The 16,025-nt window shown below is 30.1% G+C and overlaps 6 protein-coding genes across 6 annotated transcripts; 1 reads left to right on the top strand and 5 right to left on the bottom strand.

Annotated features, from left to right (window-relative positions):
- Nucleotides 1–1,411: 1,411 nt before the first annotated feature.
- On the bottom strand, nt 1,412–1,950 carry LOC119670742. Its single transcript, XM_038081141.1, has 2 exons — nt 1,781–1,950; nt 1,412–1,717 (listed from the first exon to the last, which is right to left on the bottom strand). Exons 1-2 carry the CDS (start codon nt 1,847–1,849, stop codon nt 1,505–1,507), a joined length of 282 nt encoding a protein of 93 aa, XP_037937069.1. The 5' UTR covers nt 1,850–1,950; the 3' UTR covers nt 1,412–1,504.
- Nucleotides 1,951–4,912: 2,962 nt separating this feature from the next.
- LOC119666895 lies at nt 4,913–5,454 on the bottom strand. The gene is made up of 2 exons (XM_038076173.1): nt 5,278–5,454; nt 4,913–5,209 (listed from the first exon to the last, which is right to left on the bottom strand). Exons 1-2 carry the CDS (start codon nt 5,383–5,385, stop codon nt 4,913–4,915), a joined length of 405 nt encoding a protein of 134 aa, XP_037932101.1. The 5' UTR covers nt 5,386–5,454.
- Nucleotides 5,455–7,921: 2,467 nt separating this feature from the next.
- Nucleotides 7,922–8,565, bottom strand: LOC119670741. Its single transcript, XM_038081140.1, has 2 exons — nt 8,433–8,565; nt 7,922–8,358 (listed from the first exon to the last, which is right to left on the bottom strand). The coding sequence occupies exons 1-2, from the start codon at nt 8,508–8,510 to the stop codon at nt 7,966–7,968; spliced, it is 471 nt and encodes a 156-aa protein (XP_037937068.1). The 5' UTR covers nt 8,511–8,565; the 3' UTR covers nt 7,922–7,965.
- A 1,727-nt stretch (nt 8,566–10,292) lies between these two features.
- On the bottom strand, nt 10,293–11,132 carry LOC119670739. Its single transcript, XM_038081138.1, has 2 exons — nt 10,970–11,132; nt 10,293–10,907 (listed from the first exon to the last, which is right to left on the bottom strand). The coding sequence occupies exons 1-2, from the start codon at nt 11,042–11,044 to the stop codon at nt 10,356–10,358; spliced, it is 627 nt and encodes a 208-aa protein (XP_037937066.1). The 5' UTR covers nt 11,045–11,132; the 3' UTR covers nt 10,293–10,355.
- Nucleotides 11,133–12,763: 1,631 nt separating this feature from the next.
- On the bottom strand, nt 12,764–13,585 carry LOC119670740. Its single transcript, XM_038081139.1, has 2 exons — nt 13,472–13,585; nt 12,764–13,409 (listed from the first exon to the last, which is right to left on the bottom strand). The coding sequence occupies exons 1-2, from the start codon at nt 13,568–13,570 to the stop codon at nt 12,927–12,929; spliced, it is 582 nt and encodes a 193-aa protein (XP_037937067.1). The 5' UTR covers nt 13,571–13,585; the 3' UTR covers nt 12,764–12,926.
- Nucleotides 13,586–13,972: 387 nt separating this feature from the next.
- LOC119670738 (putative cyclin-dependent serine/threonine-protein kinase DDB_G0272797/DDB_G0274007) lies at nt 13,973–15,226 on the top strand. The gene is made up of 2 exons (XM_038081137.1): nt 13,973–14,146; nt 14,221–15,226. The coding sequence occupies exons 1-2, from the start codon at nt 14,081–14,083 to the stop codon at nt 15,019–15,021; spliced, it is 867 nt and encodes a 288-aa protein (XP_037937065.1). The 5' UTR covers nt 13,973–14,080; the 3' UTR covers nt 15,022–15,226.
- Nucleotides 15,227–16,025: the final 799 nt, after the last annotated feature.

The raw sequence follows: 16,025 nt of genomic DNA on the forward strand, positions 1-16,025 counted from the left end.
AAAACTGTGCAAAAAAGATAGCAGGCAGAGTAATATACAAGTGATCTAGAGACTCATTAAAGACCTGAAGAAAAATAATTATTGCAGAGCTTGTATACCATAAGTACATTACACATGAACTGACTTTTATTTCTTCAGCGAAGAACACGATTTCAAAAATTGACAAGACTAAGGTCTTGCTCCATTTGGAAGAATGATAAAATGAAGAAAAAATAGGAGCATGTAGAAGTATGAAAGTATGTAGAAGTACGAAGACTTCTACATACTTTAAAATTAAGTTTGGTTTAAAGAAAATTCACCAAATTTTAAATTTACAAATGTTTTTGTTTCTTTAAAAGATGTTTTTAATCATTTATGCGATATTAAAGTTTATTTCTTACGTATATTTTAAAATTGCAGTTAATTGAAAATTCAAGTAAAATACTTCGCTTACCTGGTTTACCTGCTGAAAATACAAGTCAAGCTTAGTTAATCGTTAAAAATTAACGTGTTTAAAATATTTATTAAGTTAATCAAGTAAAGCAATCACGTACGAGTCGAGCACAAAACTGTGGAGCAATGAAGAAGAAACCAACAAGATACTCCACTCAAACATGATTGAGTGAGTGTGTACTAAGCCTCATTAAGTACTTAATTTAGCGCATTTTTAAAAGCAATTTGTCTTCTTCCTTAACTTTATGCTTTAAACAACACCAAAATAAAAACAAAAAAAAAATCGAATAAAAAAAAAACTCAGTATAAAACCAAAAAACATTTCGGCAACGCTAATCAGTTTAATTCATTGAGCGTCGAGAGTTTGTGTATGTCGAGTTAACACGTTAAGACGTGGCATTAGAGGATACACTTCCATACAAGCACTTTAACTAATTACTTAAAGGATTATTAGGCATCGGAAGTGAACACGACTACAAACTACTGGTAACATGTACACTGCCAATCATCGTCAAAGTTACACAGCAAACGCTTGGCTGGCGTTAGGCCTTGTTTTAGTTGTATGCTTGAATGACTCTTGCATGGCTCAGTTGGCATTCCACACTGATGCCAACACAAATTCATTTACACTTAAAGCTCCCGGACTGCAGCAAAGTTTCACACGTTACTTTGGTGGACACCGTGGAAATCTGTTGCAAGGAATACAGCCAACAGAAGCAACCGCACAATTAACACAGCAGCAACTGCAACAAGCAGATTTATACCAACAAACGCAGCCAAATCTACAGGTGAGTCTAGCGTATAAGCCACTTTGGTGATAGTTAAATTTTGCTTGGTATATAACAATTAATTAATTAATAGGTCAGTAAAATCATAAAGCGGAAAGCAATTGAAGAATATGTCATATTAGGTTTAATGTTATAGTTTCCATAAAAATGTATTAAATAGGTCAACGATTATGCGATTAAAAAGTTACTGCTTTAGTAAAGTTTAACTTTGAATTATTTATTTTTATTGCACTATCCATATTGTACAATAATCGGTATAATTATAAAGCGCATAAAGAACTTATTTAACGTTCCTCAGATTCCGATGAGCTTGATGCGCTATTATCATCAACAGCTATAGCTCGACGAGATCGCATGGCATCACCAAAGCCAATAGCGCTATCGCGTTGATATGTGGCACCCATAAATTCTATTCTTCTGCCATCACGTGCTGCAGCACCATTCTCCATTAGGTCTTTCGCTTGTCCAGCAGCCAGCATTGCTATGGTTTGCATATCCTGTCAGAGGAAAATGTGTTAAAATATCTGCGTTCTGTATATTATAAAATTACATTCACTAACCTCCAGTCCTGGTTGTGCACTTACGTACAAAACGACACAAAAAAGTATTGAAATTATTAATTTATGCATTTTAGCTTTCAATAAAATGCAACCGAAGTGAGTTCGATTTTGTGTTGCATTAATCAATTTCTACTAATTTATATGAATTTTATTTTCACACCAAAGTGTAAAATTTTTAAGTCATAAATTAAATATTATATTCATTTCGTTTTATATTTATGTCGAAAAAATACTCCATTATTTATAATATATTCATGTTTAATCTACAATAAACACAAATACTAGTTAAAGTACGCTGCATTTGTTTAGGCCGATAAAATTTATTTATTTAATTGGCTACTAACACGAAAAGTCAATTAATTAAAATTTCAGCTTAATTTGATCAATAATGTTTTCATTTGTAATTTTATTTAAAAATTCAATATTTGCACGCCAAGCCAAACAAATTTTAAGATATTTTGATAAAATTAAATTATAGTTGCTATAAATTAAAAATACGCAATTTATCCGCAGCGGAAGTCATATGAAAAATATTTATTAATTTTTATATTGAAATTTGTTTTTCATTATAATAATTCACTTCACAAACACACATAAAATCAAACATCTGAAAAAACAACTATTTATATCAATATTTTGAATTGTGTTAATTACTGAAGTGATTTGTTGCAGTGGTTCGATATGCTGAACCAATGGGTTCATTTAATATAAACCACATCTAACCTCCACATAAAAGATTCCAAGCGGAATGGCATTAAAGGTACTTGGTTTAATTTAATTACACTTGAAAAGCGGAAATTTTGAAACAAACTTTCAGAATCGGTTCAGAGTAAATTGATGCATTGAGTTGTTTGTCAATACAAATACCACCCGTTCTACTACTTCAGAAAAAGCGTGCGTTCTACTACTTCATGAACATTATTATGTTAACTACTACATGAAAATTTCGTTTGATTTTAAATATTTAGCTGTTTGGGAATATAATAGCCATTTGCAGTAATCTTCTTTCTTTTTTGACTATTCCTGACATATATATTCCTGACATAGGGTATATGGGGTATATGGCATTCAACGACTTCAGAAAAAGCGTTCGTTCTACTACTTCATGAACATTATTATGTTAACTACTACTTTAACAACTTGGTTGTTTGGGAATATAATAGCGATTCGAAGTAATCTTCTTTCTTTTTTGACTATCCATAACCATATAACGAATATTCCTGACATAGGGTATTAGGTACATAGGGTACTTCATGAACATTATTATGTTCAACATTATATAAACAATTCATTTGATTTCGAATACTTCACTGTTTGGAAATATGGTAGTAATCTTCTTTCTTTATTGACTATCCCTAACCTTATAGTGAATATTCCTGATATAGGATATATTATTGTGAGCTATGGCATAGTGAATATTCCTGATGTAGGATATATTATTGTGAGCTATGGCTTAGCTATTCCAAATATAAGGCAGCTTATCCGTGCAAGTGTCAGAATATGTATTTTTTTATATAAACAAATAGCAAAGTTTAAGCAACCAACAGCTAGTCACTAATTAACAAGAGGTTTTTCGATTTAATATAACAAGTGATATTACTTATCTAAAATGAGCATATAGATCTGAGCTAGTCATCTCCTTGCTGGTTGAAACGCCTCACAGGTCATTTGGTTTGAAGCGATTTAAGCGTCTGTGTGTAACATCAGAAAGTAACGCCGAAATTCTGCTGTTTAAGTGTTGACTCAACCTGTCATAATGTGTATTGGCAGCCCTCTGTATTTCTTGCCTGATAATAGGTATTTCAAGATCACTTTGTAGGTCAGAATTTTGCACATACTACGGAACATTAACTGCAATCCTGAGTGCTTTGCTGTGGAGCCTTAGTATCATAATTATTATATGATTTTATGCATAACCCCCAATTTGATCACTATAGAGCATAAAGGCTTGAGGACTTTTTTGTGTAACATGAGTTTGTTTTGCTGAGGTATTTTAGATCTCCTTCCAATAAGCCGAGCTAGATTTTTGGATTTAATATTTAGCTCAGTTAGTTTTTTCTTGATTTTTCATCTCAGTTTGACATCTAGAGTTATACCCAGATATTTTGCAGAACTAGCAACTTTTACACTGTTAAGAAAGAATGGAATTTGAGTTTCTCTTTTGTTAGCAAAATTAACGTGATTAGACATTTAATAGTCCATTTTTCTAGATATATATTGTAGATATATTGTTAATTGGACGTAAAGCCATTATTTACGTGTTCTCTGCTTAACTTTCGACAATGCACGTTGACTTCACTGGCAAGTCATATGTGTACAGCAGGTACAACAACGGGGTTAATATACTTCACAGAAGCAGAATACGACAGTACTGTGTATAACTAATAGTAATTTAAATTAATAGCATTCTCTAAGACAATGCGGGTACAAAGAATCCAAAGTTTTCTCTTTGGTTCCAAAGAAAAATGGTTATACTTTAATATGCAGATAATCGAACATACTAATTAATTGATATATTAAATGATGTACTAATTGTATTATCTCTAGAAGTTTTTAGAAACATTTTAATTATTCTGAGTTCAGCGATTACAAACTGTCATTTTAAAGTAACATCTATGACTTCTTGAATTAAGATATTCTCGCATTTTTTAATATGTCAAATAAGTTTAGTCTAACAAGTTTAATTCTCATATGTCTTCTAATACATAACAGTTCGATTATATGTAATATAACAAAGTTTATATATTGACTGAAGTTTTTAAGATCATATATAATTACTTCTTTGGGAATTAAATTTCGATCGAACGACATAGATTGACAGAACTTTGAATTCAAATAACAAAAATCAAGTACATTGAATTTGTTTGTCAACAAACGAGTCAATGGCTCAAATTGGACCAGGCTGAACACCGCTGATGATAGGTATTGACAATAGCTAAAATAGCCTAAAAGTATACTTCTTTTAAAATGAAAAGTTTTTTAATGTGTAAATTTTTGTCACAAAATATAAAGATATTAGATTTAGAAGATTTGGATCTAGAAATCAAATTAAAAATCTTTTCTTAATAAACACAAATAAAGCATTAGGTTATCATATTTTTATTGTATATTTTTCTTTAAATTTATTGCCTTTTAATATTCATTAAATTGTTGACTATTACTAGAAAACAAACTTTTAATCAAATTAAAACATTTTTTCACCGATTCCTTTAGTGATTCCCATATATTTTCGAAACTATCTGCAATCTGCTCAACTAATGGTTTCTCATTTGGATAAGTTAAATCTGGTAGAATTTCTGCATTTTCGTCATAGTTTTCATCAATTTGATTAGCTCTTCTCTCAGCACGCTTCTCACGTCTTACTTTATTTACCCATTGAATGGGAAAATTTGATTTTATCAGCGAAACCTTCAAATTTTGTGGACTTTTCTGAAAATTGGCAAATTGTTTTTCAGTTTCTCTGAAATTTATGTAAAATTAGTTTTAATTTGTGATACCTTCACACCTGTGATTGACTTCGTTTCGTATAATTTTGCATTTAATATGCAAATCACACTTAAATAAAAAATTATTGCAATTGAAAATTTTAATTTTTTTCCAAACATTGTTGGCACAGTAACGATTTTCCTTTGTCTTTGGAAAATCAATTTATTTTCCTCAGAAACTTTTTGCTGTTTCTAGAGCACAATCACAACCTTTATTGAGACAATTGTGTTCCTTTTAAATAAATTTAATTTAAATGGAATTTTGCTAACTTTGTTTTTTAAATAAGAATTGTTTAATTTCAAGCAATTTTTTTTAACACGAAATAACGTTGTTTGAAATGTTTTTTATTGTTGTTCAGTTTTTGTAAAAAATTGGATTTACGAGTACAGCTTCCGGTTGCTCTTGGATAATTCTTTGTTGGTGTTAATATGAAAAGCAGTATTATATATATATATATATATATACCTATGGTGAATGATATATATATGATTGGTGTGCAAAAGTATTTATTCATTTAGATACAATAGCCATTTGAAGGTCAAGTTTACATTTTTACAGTTCGTTTATTTTTTTCACATTTTTAGGAGATGCAAATCTATTTAAAATTTAATTTTAAATGGGCTCCTTTGGCTTCTAGGAACTTTGTAGAATTTTATTTAAAGTTTTAAATAAAAGTTTCTCAATTAATTAAAAAAATAAAACAAATTCTTAAAAATAATACTTAGTGTAATAAAAGTTTGTAAGCAAAATATGATTTATAGTTCAGCTTCATAACAGCTTCATAATAAATATTTACATATATACTGGTGGATGTGTTCAATTTAATGAAATACACTTTTTTCTTAAAAAAAAGAAAAAAGAATATATTACTTGTATTTTTCTGGCACATTACATTATTTCATAGATGTATTCAGGTAAACGTTAAAGATATCCTACCGTATCCCACCAAAAGATCTAGAAGACTGTTAGATATCCTACCAGAATAGGAACTATCCTCTTCAGTGTGTATAAAGGGATCCCAGCGTAAACTTTGCACATGTAGTTCTTGATACTAGACATATGTTATATATTATATTCATTTCATGCTATATGCAAACAAAATCAAATTTACGCCATGAATGTGGTATAGATTGAATACTCAAAACTATTTTCACTTTCACACAAAGTTTTTAGGTAACATTTCAAATCCAAAGAGTAAGCAAAGAAAATCATTCTCTAATGTTAATTCTTTTTGTCGGACGTGACACGTCTTGTGACGAAAACAAGCTATTTAAAAATTAAAAGGGTTCGAATATAAATGAAAAAACTATAACAAAAATTTTAGTGAATATATTGAAGCTTGCCTGACCATACAATGCTGTATGAAGCGATTATTCATTATCCCTTCATTGCTAATAAAGAGACTCGGAAGTCATCCTCCCATAATTACTTTTACACAAATAAAAGTGTCTACCATACTAGATTCAAGAACTTAATTTAAAAGCTAATAACAAAAAAAAAATTGGAGACCATTTGTAAAATTTTATTTATGCAAAAATATGTGAGTGTACCATATAGTGAAGTGAATTGAGGATTACTGTGAAAACTAAGCTTTTAATTACACAAAACATTTCTTTAGCTTATCTCAGCAGATCTATGTCTTATTATATGATTTTCCGGTGATAATTATTTCACGAAGCTAAGGCTTCTGAATTGCAGAGATCACAGAGTTCATATAATATAAATTGCTTAAAGTAAAAAAAGACTTTAAGGTTAGCTTTTAATATAATAATTTCATGAATTTTATTACAGAATTTTCGAACAACATATGCCTACGGTGTTTAAGATATTTAAAACATTATAAAATCTTCTTCTCCATTACTCCATTGAAAATTATTTCTTCAGATTTTGGAATCCATTTTGCCACTTTCTGTGCTCCCGTTAAAGAAGACTGAGAGTCACTCATATATGTGATTGTTGTTGTAGTGTTATCTTGAATATGGCTATAGCACCTATACGGAATATTTAATTGACTTCAACTATAGTTCTACTCAGCATGACTACATCCATTTGTTCATTATTAAATTACTTTATTTTGGTCCTATGTAAGCTTTTTATTACTCCACTTTTTTATTCATTCTACTTTTTTATTCACTTCACTTTTTTATTCACTCCTTTCTTACTTTACTACTTCCCAACCTTCACTCTACCAATTATGTCTATACATATTAGCCCTCTCTCTTTTTTTTTGTAAAGCCTTACAATAATCCGTAATTTTTACTGTTTGAGGATAATAAAAATTTTGAGGATAATATTAGCGTAGTTTGATCTTCGATTAATTGTGGCTCTTTGTGAAGAATCCGCGGTTTTCTAGTATCGCCAGGAATTGTGAAATCATTAAGATTTACTTAAGTTACAATTTTTCAATTATGTTTTTTATACAATATATGGTAAATTGCTTATTAATCCTATTATATTTTATTGAAACATACAGCTAGTTCAAATCAAAGTAGTATATAATACATATATCAAAAATGTATTATATTAATATGCATAGCAAATAGCTTTTGTATTAACAGTGGTTTCAATTCACACACATATATATATATATATATGTATATCATATAGTTTTAATTGTACAAAAATAATTTAATTTACTTAAATTGTGAAAGATAAATTAAGATTAACTTCTTAAATTATTAAATAAATTGATATAATTTTTAAAAGAACTGAGATGGAATGGGTGTAGTTTCCTTCTGTAACCTTTGCTGCTTTTGCTTTGCGTTAACTGCGTTTTTCTTTACTGCAGAACGTCTCTGTTGATTTCTTTCATCGATTTCGGGTGCTTCGGTTGTTGTAGCCGGTGTAGGTGCAGCAGTGGGATTTTGTATAATAATAAAACATGGTGAACGTTTCTTGCGATGTGTCTCCAAGTGTTGCTCCAATGCAGACCAATCTGTATTTCTATTACTAGTTTTCCAATTTGGCTTCAGTGATTCATTGAGTTTAACATTTTTTCCACTTTTTAATCCTTGCGAAAAGGATTCATTTATACCGTTGACACTCATTTTAGAATATTTCACTAATTTTGGTTTATCTGCTGATAGTTGTCCCTATTTTTTAATATATAATTTTATTCATATTTCAAAATATATATTTTTATTTATTTAATTAAAATTAAATTTACTTGCAATAGCGGCTTTGCTGTCGTTGTGGACAATAAATAACTGCTCACTAAGCAATATATAAAAATAATTTTGTTCATTGCGAATTAAATTATTTGCAAATAATTTTATGTTAATGCGTTTGTTAGTTAAGTACTAAAGCAAATTGCAGACTGTCAATAATCAGAATTGCACTGATTTATATTAAAATTTTTCACACATAAATTTAATATATGTACTTATTTAAAACTAACAAAACATCACGCAAAATATTGGGAAGTACTTGAAAAATAATTGCTTCATTATTCATTTTTACCTATGAATATGAACTTGAAATTGATTATTGTATTATAATATAATTATTATGCAAACAACACTAATTAGAACTAATATTAAAAATTTAAAATAGGAAAACCCAGTTATTTACATATAATTTCAGACATAAAAGCGTATCTGTCTTTACATATCAGGATATAATGACTACTAAGGCAACCGTAAAGCACATGAACTGACACGCGATGACATAGCCCTGAATATTCACAAAAAATAACACTTATTCCTTAGCTATCCAGATAAGAATCAGTATCTATAAAACTAATATATACTTCAAAAGAACCTCTTTCCTTAAAAAAAAAAACAACGAACGTGGCAAAATGGAATATATTGCGCTAAAACTAGACAAATCTGACCGTTTATTAACCCATTGGGAACTAGAAGTTAATTAACTTAGATAGCAACAAAACTGGTAATAAAAAAACCCACTTTTTTACCGGATATAGTTCAATAAGTTTAATAGGCAGACACGCAAATGGAATAAATTCTACCACAATTTTTGCAACTGAAGCTATAAGTGGAGGAGGATGCATTATTCAGCTGTTACTTATTATGCAGATGACCAATCTAAGTGAGCTACAATTTTAGAAAAACTTATTTTTAATGACATCGGAAAACAATTATAAATTGATATGAAAAACGAGAAAATAAATAATAATACTAACATCACTAGGGATACAATTCGGTCCAGGTTCGCAGTTTACTCTTTACACCTAATTATTATCTTTGTCATTTTCTGCTTTTAAAGTTTATCTCTTTAAACTTATGGCTACAATGCATATAGCATTTACGTCTTAGTTAAAGAAGGTTCTAGATTCGTGATGTTATATGATTTCGTGTCAGAATTTTGTGTAAGTTCTATTCTACCAGAGGACTCAAAAGAGAAATGCTTTATTAGAGATACAATACAAATAACTGATTAATGGAATACATATGAAATATAATTTAGGGATCGGATAAAAGATATTGGTTTCAAAAACTGGTGACTAATGTTACCGTAAAAAACTTAAAGAAGTCATGCGATTAATGGACCTGAACCTGAAAAATCTTTTGCGGGGAATAATATACTCACTTCTTCATAAATTTATAATTGTGGTATGAAATTAGTAGAAACCTGCTGTAAGCTTTGTAGCTACTTATACACGGCGATAAAACGTATTTTATTACCAACAAATAATTTTTCATAAGGACACCTAAGCAAATAAGCTTTCCCAAGGACGATAGAGCAACACATGTTAACAATATTTATCTAGTAGTAGTCCAAATTACTATCAAATTATTATTTCAGTTATATTTAAGGAAGTGTAAAGGTATAAATGTCTGGCTCTTAAAAGTGATTAGTGGACTGAAAAATATTATTCTTAATTTATCCATTTAAAACTGAACTTAATTTCCAAAATAATCTGTGTTTAATATACCTTAATACTTATTGGAGATCTGATACTCCGTAAGGCGTTAAAGGATAATAATATTAATAGAAATTAAGTAAAAAGCTATTGTGAAATTATATTATCAAATAATTATATATATATATTATATAAATCAATATTTTTTTAATTGTATTGTACAATTTGTATGAATTCAATAACAATTTTCAAAACATTTATCCATATCTATTTCGTATCTGCAGTTGCTCCATTTGCAGTAACTGCTTTGTTCACTTCTTCCAATACATTTTTAACAGAAGTTACAAATGTTTGCCAAACATTTTGCATGGCTTCAGAAAATTTCTTCATATCATCATTAAACTTTTGTCCAGAATTATCATCAGCTTGACGGCGTTGTCTTACAAGTTGCTGCTTATTTCTAGCCTTTCGCGCATTTCCCTTCCTTCCACGTTTACGGGTTGCAGCATCTGCAGTACCATCTGCACCATCTACGGTATCATCAGCTGGTGCAGCAGTAGTATTAGCACCACCACGACATGGTGAACGCTTCCCGCGATGCATATCTGGGATTTGCATTGGCATGGACATCAAATCCAATTGGTCTAACATATTCTCAACAAAATTTATTTCACGTTTTCGTCGTTTATTATCACCTAACTCCATGTCGTCATTAAGTTCATCACTGCTAACATCTCTCTTACCCCCACCAAATGGTAAACGACTTTGTAGTTGATCTTTAGCTGAACGGAAAATAAGGTTCATTCCGCCCATGTGATCCTTTAAATATTTTTCAGTAACATAAATTTTTTCATTTCAAACGAAAATTTAAAAGAACTCACCGGTGAATCGGGTACAGCATTTCCAAGCTGCAATAAAGTCAGAACAATTGCATATAATATGCAGAATTTTTCCATAGCGCAGTTCTGTTGTCCTTCAGTGGGATTCACTTCTGAAATACTAACACCGCCCTTCAATCTTTTTATATAAACTTTTAATTTTTCAAATGCTATTCACTTTTATTTCCGTAGTTGTTTAGATTTGTGTGTGCTTGATTATATTTAATTTGACTAATTAAAATTAATTAATTTTAAAATGACACAATATTCTATTGTTTTATATATATAATATTTTATAAATATTCATGGCGCACGATTTCGAAATTTGTTTTTACATTGTCGATATTCATCTTTTACAAAAATAAATTACAATTTTGCGTGTTTAATGTATAAAAAATTAAATCTATATAATAACTATAACAAATAAAAAAATTGAATAATATTTATTAAAAATAATTAAATAAATTCAGCTAGAATTGCTCTCAACGACCTTTGCTTTAACCAAATGTAATTTTAAAACTTTTGGTAGCAATATTGAAATTATTTGAAATAAATTAAATGAATGCGAATATTTGGTCTTATATATCTATAATATATACTTTATTTTATAAAGTTTAAAAACACCTAATATGATATAAAATTGAAATACATTATCTTTGCGAAGTAAGTCCAAGAAATGAAAAATATAATACGAATGTAGGCAAACAATCGCACACTCGATAAAAAACCATTTCAAAGCTACAGAATTTATAATTAAATACTATATCTATATTTCGACAAACCATTGTTATTTTCTTTCTTCACCTTCCTTGCTGTTTTGAGAGATTAATACTTTTAAAATTATGCTGATAAATTCATCAGAGAATGTTAACTTTATTGGGGCAGACAATTTAATATCTGAAGCAATATGCGAAAACCGACAGGCCTCTCTATTTATCATTATCTAATCTCAGAGTAATCACTAACCGCATAGGGCGGTACGCAGATTTTAGTTCAAACATTGAATAATCACGAAGATTATCAGGAATACTCAAATTAGTCAGTGAAATGGGCGGGACTCTGCAAAATTCCCCCAGCTATCACAGAGTAAAAGTGCCCAGATGCACTAACTCGGAAAAGGCTTAACATAAACGAATGAATATAAAATATAACAAAAAACAAAGACAAATACTTCTTTACTCTTTACTCTCTTTATACCTTGGACCCCTACCTGGTACTAAATTGTCAATATCTTATGTCTGTGTAAGCTGCAACGATAAAATTCACAATTTACATTTATCTAGGTTTCTAGATACGAAAAATTTGGTTGTAATGATATAAGCGACAAATTTATTAAAAAATGTTTCGAAATTAATGCAGTAGAACCTTAATCTTTTGTGTATGATCTTCACATGTCAAATTATCAGTATATAGACACATCGGGCTAATGCGCAAGATTTCAGCAAGATTCAACAACTCATTTGGGTGAACAATAAAAATTTACTGATTACTTAGCATAAGATACAAAAACAATAGATATATTATCAAAAATAAAATAAGTGTGAACATATAAACGCTTAAGTGATAGAAGTTAAACTGAAGTCCCTAATAAGCTTTTTAGTTAATTAGGGGATCCTAGCAACAACCTTAATTCACGTCAAATAAATATACAAGATAATAACGTAAAGCTTTTATACAAATACGAATAAAATGAGTGCAATAACTTAGATATATGCAACAAAATTGAGTGGGTTTGTTTTATTTAGTTATAGTTTTAAATTTATTCAATATATTATTCATAAGTACTTCATACAAGGTATCACTTAAATTCACTGATCACATAATTTAAAACTCATAAAAATTTGATTAACCTTTAAAATTTTACTTAGTCAAATCAGCATTATCACATTATAGTATTAACTAATACTCTAATTAACGATAAAATTTTAAGATTTTTACAAAATATACAATGATAATTTTTTTATCGACGGCCTCTAGTTCTACTCCCACTCCTTTTTCTCGATCTACCTTGTAAAACATTCCGACGCCGCTGCCTAAGCATACGCACAATTCTTCTTCTAGCTTCCTCATCATCAGTTGGCTCGGTCGGTGTTGGATTGCCACCAGATGGTAGATTACCACCTGATGGTATATTACCACCAGATGGCGGCCTACCATAATAACATGGTGACCTCTTCTTACGATGCTTAACTTCATGCTTCATTAGTAAATCATTGTGGTCGGGTGCAACAATTGTTCGTTTTTTTCTCCAATCATCGATTTCTTCATTACTTGCTTTACGTTTTACTACTGCATTTCCCATACCTGCAGTACTTTTACTATGCACCGACAATAAACTTGTATTAAAACCGTGATCTCTCGTCACGATCATACCATTCTGTAGCGTTTCAAATGCAGAACCAGCCACAGTTATAACACCTAAACCAACGTCTAAGAGAGAACTCTGGAATTCAGTATATAATAAATAATTATTTATGAACATATTTTTGTACAAAGTAAGTCCACCTCTGGCTGAGGATCCGCTCTTATTAAATTAATTTCGACAAAAATTATGTATAAATTCAATAAAAGCCAGAGCTTTTTGTATTTTAGTATTAGATCCATTTTTTATTGCTCCAAATTGTTGATGAAACTGGGTAAATATTTTTGGTTTTGAGACTATTTATACTAAAATATTTTACCTTTTTTTTTTGAAAATATGTACATGATTTCAGTTATTCGAAATGTTAAGCGGTAGAGCAATTAAGGCTTTTTAACATATTTTTGATATTTATTGCTCGTTAGCATTTCCGGATCATATCAATTGTTTTAAACAATTGCATGTCTTACTCTATTAATCGACTGCATCGACAATTTTTGTTAACAACGTAATTTGGACTTAACTTTATTTTAATGAATATTGTTAAATAAATTTTAAACTAAATTATATCAATTCTTAACCTAAGTAGGCTAGCGAATTCGTTTCTCAATTATGAAATGTTTATGTTTAATTTTTTATATAAAAAAAAAGCTAAAATCTATATACAAAAAATATGAGCAATTATTTCATTCAGACTTTTTTCGATGTTTAATTTTTTGAAATATAATTACCGTTAATACAAAAAAAAACGAATAATGCAAAGACATTGCCGCCATTGCAGTACAGGGGATAACCCTAGCCGTAGATTTATACGCCATAGCGTAAGCACTAAACAATCTTTCTTTTTCCATTTGTTACACTAAAAAGTAATAATATATATTTTATTTTTTTTCAGTATTCAACAGCTTCGATACCGCAATTCCAGTACCAGCAACAACAGCAACAGCTGCAGCAAACACAATCGGCACCACAACCTCAGTACTATGCACAACGACAGGTTGTGCCAAATTACCCACAACAATATCAACCCAAATATGCTTCAGCTGTCCAATACCAACCAGCAGCTCCACAACATAGTTCTCAGCTTTCTCTTCAGCAAAGCTCCCAACTTGCTCCTCACCAGGGCCTGCAACAGCAAGCTTACGCACAATCATTACAACAGTTGCAACTGCAGCAGCAACAATTATTACAACAACAGCATGAGCAGCAAGTGCAAGAACAATTACGTGGCGCTGCAAAATATGCGCCCCAGCCAAGTCAAGCACAAACTCCCTACTATCCTTATCAACAGCAAGCTACACAACATGATTTGTATGCTCAACAATACCAACAACAACAAAAAGATCTGTTACGTCAATTATATGAGCAATCCCCTAGGCTAGCAAGTGCTGTGCAAAGCCAACAACCACAACCACAATCACAAGGTCAATCCAAATATCTTACAACGGAGGAATATGCTAACTACTTACAGACACAGCAAGAACATGTGTTCAACGATCAGCGCAGCCAACTGCAGGAACAGTATACAACAACCTCAGCGCCAACAACATTAAGTTCATATACGACAACGCCTCAGTCTTATACGACAACTGGTAGAACGGGCAGTAAACGTGATGGTCTGCAGTACTCACCCTCCGATCAGGTTTCACACGTTAAGTTCTCCAGCGGCAACTTGTCTTATAACTTCAGACGTTAGATACTTGCATGAGTGGTAACATTATCACTAGGTATATCCTAGCCTATCACTAAACAATGTAATGTGAGTGGAGTTCGAATTGTCTGAAGTGTCTTTAACTATGTTATTCTGTTAACATTATTCGTTTTTTACAATTTCGGCAAAATCAAAATTCCTTATTTATTTCTGAAACATATGTTTAAATTTATAAGTTAGGCAATAAAAATTTATCATTCTAAATTATAAAACTAAAGTTGTGTTCCTCAATCACATATATAATATAATAGAATTAAAGAATAATTTTCTTTCAATACTTAGAAATAAGATATAGATATAAATAAAATTAAAAAGGAGATTTCTGATAGTTCTCTGAGACCTGCAACCAATAGTGAATCAAAAGGCATACCTATAACGATAACGCTTTTTACAGAATAAATAAGTAGTGCAGATTAATAAATTTTCCCACCAATAAACTATTCAAAAGTTATAAATCCATTGAAATATGGAGTACATGGTAAACTGAAGTATTACGAAGTTAATGGAATAAAGGTTTTTCAATCAAAATACTTAAAATTTGGTTTAAATCGAATATAATAATTACTTCTAATCCTGAATATATAAATTGTTTACTTCGGTAAATTTGTCTTAAAGAATAAATACTGCTGCAAGAAATCTTTTAAAAAAATTGGATTTGTCGTAGAATTAAAAGATAAATATAAATGGTTGGCAATCTTTCGGATGAAAAGTGTAAAATAAAGAATAAAGATCAGTGTGTAATAAGGACCCAAGTAAAGTGGTTGTGTTTATTTATCAAATGTTTAAACCAAATCGGTCTAGCACCGATCTTATTAATAAATACGTATTATCTTGTTCAATTAAACAAAATGAGGCATATCTTTCAAGTGGTGAATTTTATAACTGAGGTGTGATTATCTAATTTATTAAATGGCAAGTCTGCGGAACAACATAAAAGTGTCTTTTAAAATCTATTTATTTGTACCACAAAAAATGGGTTTTAAAAACTG

The sequence above is a fragment of the Teleopsis dalmanni genome, chromosome 1 (genome assembly GCF_002237135.1).
Source record: "Teleopsis dalmanni isolate 2A chromosome 1, ASM223713v2, whole genome shotgun sequence".
Taxonomy (NCBI): domain Eukaryota; kingdom Metazoa; phylum Arthropoda; class Insecta; order Diptera; family Diopsidae; genus Teleopsis; species Teleopsis dalmanni.